The following is a 9,728-nucleotide window of genomic DNA, read 5'->3' as shown; positions in this document are numbered from 1 at the left end:
ACCAACTTTTTATATAAACATTATGACAAACCAGTCAGAATAAATGTGTTTAATGGTGATTTAAGAGTGAATAAAGTAGTTACAGCCTGAAGGATTTTGTCTGTGGATGATTTAATGGATTTCAGAGGAAATTTGTTGAGTATAAATTAATTTATGATTAAATTATGATGGTTTGTTCTTTGAAACAACAGCAAAAAATCTAATTAATAAATATTTAATGAGCAGTGAAAGTAAAGTCACTGTAGATCACATTAAATCAACAGTTGCTTTTACTTTATTTGAAAAAAATGTTTATTAAAAAAGAGAAATAAATTATTTAAGCAGACATTGAACCATAATGTTTTTCTTCTTCCTTTGAAAATAAATATATTTTAAAAGTTATTAACTCTGATTTTAGTGAAAATATTCGGAAAAAACGGTTTTAAAAAATTAATTCGGAAAACGGATTTCAATTTTTTAAAAATCGGAAAAAGAATTAAAAAACAATAATAATTCGGAAAACGGCTAAAAAAAAAAAAATTATTTGGAAAACTGATTTTTTTTTTTTACTGACTACAATGCTCCTTCATAATCTATCAAAAACACTCACTCCCAATAGTATTCAGGTCAAATATCTGATCAAACGCTTCACTTTGACTTTATTTAATACAAAAATACAAAGACGTTTTACTTTAGGAACGTCTGGGATCTTTCCCACCGTCTGAAACAGAAACAGTTGCTACTTTAGACATCAGCACATTTAAACCATGACGTAGATTGTTTAGAGTCGTGTCACCTTTAACTGAGTGAAGATATGTGCTGCTTTGTTCAAGTCCCACTTGTTGTCCTGCAGACACCTGTAACACACAGACAGTGTTTACCAGTGAGCTGTGACATTCATCCTAGTCTGGTAGACGTCATTAGGAGAGGACACCTACTTCAGGGACCATTCCAGGTTCATGTCTGACTTCAGGGAGAAGGTGCTGAGCATCTCCTGCTGTGGGGCAGTGAGGGTGGGCACTGGGCTGGAGGAAGGGGGCGGGGCACAAAAGCTCTGCTGATCTGCTCCGTTGTAGCCATTCTGATGAAGAGCTGGTCGTTGATGATGCACAAACTGTTCAAGTATGAACGAGGACCACAGGGTTCAAAGGTTAGAGACTTTCTATGGTGTTAATATTACAGTAATATAGGTCACACCAAGGCTGTGTCCCTATAGTCCCTCCTATCTCCTTTCCTATCCACTGTCCTTTAACACCTGGAAGTGTTTAAGTGGTGGTTGTGATAAAAGAGCGTTTTCTGAGGAAAGGAGGCGTGGCCATAGGATTATTACATCACCTAGTGGAAGTGCGTCTGATTGTCAAAACAAACGTGGTCACCTTTTCCTAACTCCTCTCCTAACACCTTTCCTTAACGCCATGACATCTTCCACAGGGTTAAGGAAAAGTGGATAGGAAAGGAGATAGGAGGGACTATTCAAACACAGCCTAAGCCTTAGTTCATCTTTAGTTTGACTGTGAGCAGGGTTTGGGGTCAATTACATTTTTCAGTTACAATTACATCTTCAATTACTCATGTTCAATCATGATGACAGTTACATTTTATCCAATTACAATGATTTTTTTGTCCTCTGAAAGTCAGTTACAATTACATTCTCAATTACTAAAGTCCAATTACAATTAATCACAATTACTGATCCTGAAATAAATAACCTATTAAAAGTTAACACTAATACACTAAATATCTATCATCTCATTTATTTCCTATCTATTAAAAATAAGCTTCCTAATCAATGAAAATATAGGTTTCAATATTTTTAAAATGATAAAATGTGTGAAAGTTTGATATGAAACATATTGTTAACTACATATGTATAGAGCTGTACATATAGAAATGTAACATGGTTTACCAGTTTAGCCTTAAATTATAATTGACAATTTTTTATAGAATTTTCATGGCAATTACAATTAGTCAATTATCTGAACTCAATTACAATCTAATTACAATTATGACAGCAACAGATTTTTTAAAATTACAATTATAATTATGCTATAATTGTAATTAATTATCAATTAAGCAATTATAATTATATTGTTGCTACAATACAAACAGATGTTGGTTTGATATATTTATTAAAGTTGTTTGTTATTATTATCATTATTATTATTATTGATTTGAGAAATAAATATGGTAATAACTGGAATATTTTGAGATTATATTATTTAATATTTACTACCACACAAAAGTAATAAAAAGTGGTATCGTTGAGTACCGATACTGATTTACGAGTAATGAGTATTGGTTTAAATGTGAAAGGTGCCCATCCCTAGTAATCTCTACAAGGGGAGTGGTGGCCTAGTGGTTAAGGACACTGGGCTTGTAATCGGAGTGGTTGGCTGTTCAAGCCTCAGCTGGGCCATCACTGTGGGTTGTTGAGCAAGTCCCTTAACCCCGAACTGCTCCCCAGGTGCCGCAAAAATGGCTGCCCACTGGATGGGTTAAATGCAGAGGACAAATTCCATGTATGTAACAACATTACATGGCCAATTAAAGGCCAAAACCCTGATTTAACAATTTAATAACAATGGTTGTTGTGTAAAAGCATTAATGTTTATCATTTTATTTTATGGACAAATAAATATACATTAGGTAAATATAGGAATACACAGAAAACACACGTGGTGAAACAGTATTTACTGTTTGTTCATTCCAGTCATACTAGTGGAGGCAAGCATTATCTGAAGCTACAGCTGATAATGAGCACTTTGGTTTTATGTGTGTAACCTACCCATAATCCACTGCTGGAACTGTGATGAAAACCTTGTAGATTCTTTAGCTTTATCATCTACAACAACTGAAAAAGCCAGGAAAGCGTTAGTGAGAATAGATGAGTTGCAGTGGATCTTCTTAAAACCATGACGACTAAGATACTGACCTTCTTTGAAGACTCCGCCCACTGTGAATGACAGCAGCGTATTCTGTGAAAACAAAGCAGTTTGGCTGAGAGTGAACAACATAAATGATGTAACTCAGTGTGTGGCAGATCAGACATGAACTCACTGTGTAGGCGTTTACGTCCACGGTGAAAGAGATGATGTCATGCTGGGTTTATGGCAGCTCGTTGAGGAACGTCACCACATTCAGTCGTGTGTGCTTCAGCAGATGGAAACGCATCACTAGGGCAGTTAAAAAACAAGACAAACATCAGGTGTGCTCCATCATTACTAGGGTTGGGTATCGGTTACTACGCGCTACTTTTTCAACACTTCTGGTGCAAAATCATTACTTTAAACTAACTTCAAAATATCAAAATGACCTTTTATTTCCAGAGTCAAATTTAACACATTTAACTCAAAACAACAAACAAACTATTATTAGATAAACTTAACATCAGCGTTTCCCACACATTCATTTATTTATGGAGGATAATGTCACACACCTTCTTTCAGGCCGTGTTTTGTGTATGTGCTACGGTTAGAAATTAGGTCATTGATCAATGATCTGAGCAGCGACAACAACGTCATGTGTGTCAAGTAATGTGTGACACCGACATCTTTGTTCTTATTGGGCCCGGTTGCTAGCGTTTCCATGGGAACTGGTCCCATTCTCGTTCCAGGTTTCGGCACCAAACCCTAATCATTACAAGTCATACGTTGAATTCAGGAGAACTTACTGGAGTCTTTGGTCCTCTTCAGGTTTCTACTGTCTTTGAAATATTCTCTCAGAACTCTCCTGAAAAACAAAGACATCAGCAGCACTCAATTAATATGTGTGTGTGTGTGTGTGTGTGTGTGTGTGTCCTTACATTGATGGATTCTGAACGTTGTACGGTGTTGTTAGTGATAATAATACCTCATCATGGTAGACACCCAGCAGTGACTGTCTGTCTCCAGAGTCGTACACACTGTAGTACCTGTGAAACAAACAAAACACACTCTGCATATCACCACCAATCACTGATGTCATTTCCTACTTATTGTTAGAAACGCTGTGAAGCGACTCAGGGAAAAGTGTTAGAAACTCACTGTTGCAAAAAGCGCTGAATGTAGACGTTTAGCGTCATCAGAGTCAAAGCAGCTTCTCTGTGTGATCACATGGTCAACATTTAGCAGGAGAAATGAGACGTTCATTACAAAAAAGGCTTGAATCTAAAAATATAGTAACTTCTATATTCTTGTACTTTGACAAGTGACGTTTTGAACACAACAGACAATTCAGCATCACACTGACTAACCTTACAAGGTGGGATAGTGGTGGGTGTGTCCACATCAAAGCCAATGGGTGGGGGGAGGTCATTTCCATCCTGATGAGGGACAATATACAGTTTAGTACAAGTTGGAAAACATCAGTTCATTTGGTGAATATCTGGTGTTATATGAAACATAACATTCTCCTTAAAAACCACTGGAACAAAACACAAACTAAACTAAAGGTACCAGAACAAATCTAATCTGTGACCTCTGAACTAATCTGGTTGGTCCATGTGGATAAAAACAAAGTCAATGAACCAGTCAATAAATATATAGTGACTGGTACATCGTACTCAGGTCCAAAGCTGTAGAACTCATTACCACAGAACTTAAAACCATATCTGAGTTTAAAATGTTCACTTCTAGGGTTTAGTCTGAAAACAAACCAAAGTAAATAACACTGAGTCTGTGTGAATGTACGTGTGATGGTGTGTGTATGTGTGTGATTGAAAAAGTTTTATACAAATGTTGTATTAATGTATTTTATTATTGTAAATTGTGTAAAAAGGCCCAACCAGGGACATGAGCTGTGAATTAGCATTAGCTAGAAGCTCTTTATGCGTCACATCAGCTGTAAACCTTTATTGTAACAATGTTGATTACATCGTCCCTAAAAATAAAGAAATAAATATTTGGGGGAATAAAACTACTTAATTATTTGATGATTTTACATCTTGTAAACAACTACAATAAACTGTACTTATAGCTGCTAGATGTGATCTTTTTATTTATTTATTTTTTTAATCAGATAAAGACATACTGTAGACCTCAGATTAATATACTCTAAATGTAAAAGGTTGAAATTGTTGCTTTAAAGTTAATTTCATTCATATCAGGATTTCTGAGTGGCTCGACTGGACAAACTTTCAAGCTGCAATTTCAACTTTTTTTTTTATTATTTTGTCATTCAATTGATGTTTGAGTTATAGATCTATGGAGGCCTACACCATGTCTTTGATCTGATAGATAATTATTGTTCACAGCAGCTTTAACACAATTGATAATTGACTAAAAGCCTTTAAACACTAAGGTCCTCTAGTATCAACACTATGGTGGTAGAAATGAAGAGTGAGTGACCATAAACTGCTGATGAATGAATGAGTGAGTAGACCTACCAACTTCAGAAGCTGAGGAACCTTCTGGCACACAGCACTGGTATGTAAACTAAATAGAAAAGCAGAAGAATTAGTGTGAGAATTCAAAGTTGACACAATAAGCTGATCACTGTAAAACTCAGTAAGACCTGCTGCTCCACTAACACATTCATTTTGTTCACTGCAACACTGTGTAGAACAGCTGGGAGATCACATCTGCATTTAGAAACATCTGTTTCAATATGTGTCATGCCCTCTACCTCTGGCATCTCCTGAACTGGTCCGTTGGCACCATCTGGTGGTCTCCATGCCTCACTGTCCAGACTACTCAACTCTAATCATCAGGATTGCTTCCAGCTGCGGCGGGGAGTGGTCACACCACTACTTAAGACACCGGCAGACCACAAACCGACGCCAAACTGTAAGCATTGCAGACTCTGACCCTCTCAGCCGATGGGATCTCTCCTGCTTCCTTCCCTCCTGGAACCATCATCACCGCTGGAATCCCTCAGCTCACTCCACCCTTCAGCTGGTTCTTCCCCACTCCTGTGCCAGGCTCCTTCGTTTCGGCCGCGTTGGCTGCAGCTCGAGCGTCTCTGTGTTCCTGCCCATTTGGGGTTCAGAGGTTTCCTTTGTTAGTTTAGTCATTCTGAGTTTATGCCTTTAGACCTAGGGTTCTGTTTTTTCATCAGTAGTTTCCTGATCGTTTTTAGTTAATCTTAGTATTAGGTCTCCCTCAGTTTGCTCAGCACTTAATTTCTCCACCACCCCACTTAGGGCGCTGGTAGGTTTTCTGTTGTATTCAGTTTTTGTGAAATAAATCAGTTAATTGTATCTGTGCCTCCTGTTGTGCTGTCTGCGCTTGAGCCTCAGTTCCGTCTCGTGACAGTACAGTTTGGCCCTAATGAGCTCAGCAGACCGCACTACAGATGAGGCCTCAGCCGCTCATCATGCTGTAGTTAGTCATGACGCAATTCTAGGCCGGCATGATGAGCTACTCAAGACTCTCGTGTCTAGCGTTAAAGCTCTAATCAGCCAAATGTCTCACCTTACTGGTCAGCAGTCCGTGTTAGCATCTTCACTAGCTGCGTCAGGTTGCCAGCCTACCCCCATTAATGCCCCCGAGACGACGGTTGTAGGCTCTCCCTCTGCCCTGGCCACAGTAGGCCGTGAACCCACGGTTCCGGTTCCTGAGCGCTATGCTGGAGATCTCGGCTCTTGCCAGGCCTTCTTGACTCAGGTTTCACTCGTCTTTGAGTTACAACCGACCTCCTACGCGTCCGATAGGGCTAAAATCGCATATCTAATTGGCCTTCTACGGGGGCCTGCACGGGACTGGGGAACAGCTGTGTGGGAGAAATAGGGGGAGATCTGCACCTCCTACTCCCGCTTCTCTGCAGACATGAGGCGCGTCTTCGATCACCCAGTTCGGGGGCGAGACGCTGGAGATCGCCTCATGGCCCTGAGGCAGGGGGCCCGCAGTGTTGCAGAGTACTCCGTGGAATTCCAGGCCCTTGCAGCTACCAGTGGGTTCAACGATCCGGCCCTCCAGAGGTCATTCTATAGGGGACTGTCCGAGGCTCTGAAGGATGAACTCGCCACCAAGGAGGAGGTGGGCAGCCTGGAGGCCCTAATCTCCCTCGCCATCCGGCTTGACAATCGCTTGAGGGAGAGGCGCAGAGAGCGCGCACACTGGAGGGACTCGGCACCCTCCCGCCGACTGAGTCCCACTCTCCAGCCTGCTACGCCCACACCGTTCCCTGAGGCTGCCTCCGAGGCCATGGAGGCACTTCATTGCTTCCTGCCCCAAGAGACCAGCCAAAAAGAGGGCTCACTCGTGACAGGGAGTCTACGAGTGAGCCGGACTGCTTCCACCTCCCCTCATCTGCTACAGCTACCCGCTACACTCAGCTATCAGAACCACTCACTTTCTGTGACCGTGCTGGTGGATTCTGGGGCCGAGGAGAACTTCCTTGACTCGGACCTCGCCAGGCAGCTCTACATCCCGTCGGTGCCACTGGATTCTCCCGTGGAGGCCCGTGCTCTCAACGGCCTCCCCCTGGCCACGATCCGCCGGAGAACAGTTCCTGTCACCCTCCGGTTAGCAGGTAACCATCATGAAACACTAACCTTTCACTTGTTGGAACATTCTCGCCCACAGTTGGTGCTGGGGCACCCCTGGCTGATTAAACATAACCCCTCCATTGACTGGTGCGGCAGCCAGGTTAAGTCCTGGAGTACTGGGTGTCATGCTAACTGTCTCCGTTCAGCCCCATCCCCTGCTCCAGTAAATCCCAAGCCAGATCCTCGGCCTCCGGACCTGTCCGGCGTTCCTGAGGTTTACCATGACCTAGTTCCAGTCTTCAGTAAAGAGGATGCCCTATCCTTGCCTCCTCACCGGCCCTACGACTGTGCCATCGAGCTCCTGCCTGGAGCCACTTTGCCCTCTGGCCGTCTGTACAACCTCTCTAAACCCGAGCAGGCCGCCATGGAAACTTACATAAGGGACTCCCTGGCAGCAGGTATCATTCGGCCCTCCACTTCTCCGGTAGGTGCGGGATTCTTTTTCGTAAATAAGAAGGACGGGTCCCTGCGACCCTGTATTGACTTTCGGGGCCTAAATAATATAACCGTGAAGAACAAGTACCCTCTACCTCTGATAAACTCTGCCTTCACCCTCCTCCATGGGGCCAAAGTGTTCTCCAAACTAGACCTGAGAAATGCTTATCATTTAGTGAGAATAAGAGAGGGAGATGAGTGGAAGACGGGTTTTAATACCCCCCTGGGACACTTTGAGTACTTAGTAATGCCCTTTGGCCTCACGAATGCCCCCGCCGTCTTCCAGAACCTGGTTAACGATGTGCTCCGGGATATGATCAACCACTTTGTGTTTGTTTACATAGACGATATCCTGATTTATTCCAGGGACCAAGAGGAACACGTCCGCCTGGTTTTGGAGCGACTGTGGAAGAACCGCCTTTTTGCTAAAGCGGAGAAGTGTGAGTTTCACATTACTACTGTATCATTTTTGGGTTTTGTCATCTCCCCAGGACGTGTTATGATGGACCCGGCCAAGCTATCGGCTGTCTCCGAGTGGCCCCAGCCAGAGACCCGGAAACAGTTACAGCATTTTTTGGGCTAAGCTAACTTTTACCGCCGCTTCATCCGTGACTATAGTAGGGTGGCAGCCCCTCTCACAGCCCTGACCTCCACCTCAATTCCCTTCCAGTGGACCCCCAAGGCCGAGCAAGCATTTCAGTCCCTCAAGGTACGCTTTACCTCTGCGCCTATCCTTGTTCAGCCAGATCCCCACCTTCAGTTTGTGGTCGAGGTGGATGACTCCGGGGTTGGGGCCGTACTCTCCCAGAGGACCCATCTGACCAAAAGCTGCATCCCTGTGCCTTCTTCTCTCGCCGCCTGACCCCAGCAGAACGGAACTACGATGTGGGGAACCGGGAGCTGTTGGCGGTCAAGCTCGCTCTAGAGGAGTGGCGGCACTGGCTGGAGGGGGCAGAGCACCCATTCATTGTCTGGACAGACCATAAGAACTTGGAGTACATTCGTTCAGCCAGGAGATTGAACTCTCGGCAGGCCCGCTGGGCGCTGTTTTTTGGTCGCTTCCAGTTTTCCCTCACGTATCGCCCGGGGTCCCGTAACATCAAGCCGGATGCCCTGTCTCGTCAGTTCTCCTGCGACGAACCCTCTGGTGACCCTGAATCTATCCTTCCCCCTGCTCGTCTTGTCGCCTCTCTAACCTGGCAAGTGGAGGATCAGGTCCGTCAAGCACAGTCCCAACAGCCAATCCCAGGTAACTGCCCGCCTAATGTTCTCTATGTTCCTGAGTCTGTGCGTACCCAGGTGCTCCAGTGGGCTCATACCTCTCGCTTCGCCTGCCACCCTGGGGGCTTCCGGACCACAGCCATCCTTCGGCAGAGGTTTTGGTGGCCCTCTCTCAAAAGGGACACTCGGGACTTTGTCGCCGCTTGCCCCACCTGCTCCCGGGGCAAGACCCCTTACAGACCCAGCTCGGGTCTCCTTCAACCACTCCCGGTGCCCACTCGGCCTTGGTCACACATCGCTGTGGATTTCGTCACGGGGCTACCCCCCTCTGGAGGTAACACGGTCATCCTCACCATTGTTGATCGTTTTTCCAAAGCAGCACACTTCGTCGCCCTTCCCAAACTCCCCTCAGCCAGGGAGACGGCATCCCTCCTAGTTGACCACGTCTTCCGGTTGCATGGGATACCAGCAGACATTGTCTCGGACCGGGGTCCACAGTTCATCTCCGGAGTCTGGAAGGCCTTCTGCGCTGCCCTAGGGGCCACCCTCAGTCTCACCTCTGGCTTTCACCCCCAGTCTAATGGCCAAGCGGAGCGGGCCAATCAGTCTCTGGAGACGTACCTCCGGT

At 44.4% G+C, this 9,728-nt stretch overlaps 1 protein-coding gene across 1 annotated transcript; it reads right to left on the bottom strand.

The window, feature by feature from the left end:
* Positions 1–559: 559 nt before the first annotated feature.
* On the bottom strand, positions 560–5,810 carry LOC114460679 (nuclear RNA export factor 1-like). The gene is made up of 6 exons (XM_028442603.1): positions 5,763–5,810; positions 5,342–5,509; positions 4,211–4,279; positions 918–1,093; positions 776–836; positions 560–700 (listed from the first exon to the last, which is right to left on the bottom strand). The coding sequence occupies exons 1-6, from the start codon at positions 5,808–5,810 to the stop codon at positions 602–604; spliced, it is 621 nt and encodes a 206-aa protein (XP_028298404.1). The 3' UTR covers positions 560–601.
* Between the last annotated feature and the right edge of the window lie 3,918 nt (positions 5,811–9,728).

This window comes from Gouania willdenowi, unplaced genomic scaffold (genome assembly GCF_900634775.1).
Source record: "Gouania willdenowi unplaced genomic scaffold, fGouWil2.1 scaffold_5_arrow_ctg1, whole genome shotgun sequence".
In the NCBI taxonomy this organism is placed as follows: domain Eukaryota; kingdom Metazoa; phylum Chordata; class Actinopteri; order Blenniiformes; family Gobiesocidae; genus Gouania; species Gouania willdenowi.
This window is presented reverse-complemented; position numbering and strand designations above follow the sequence as displayed.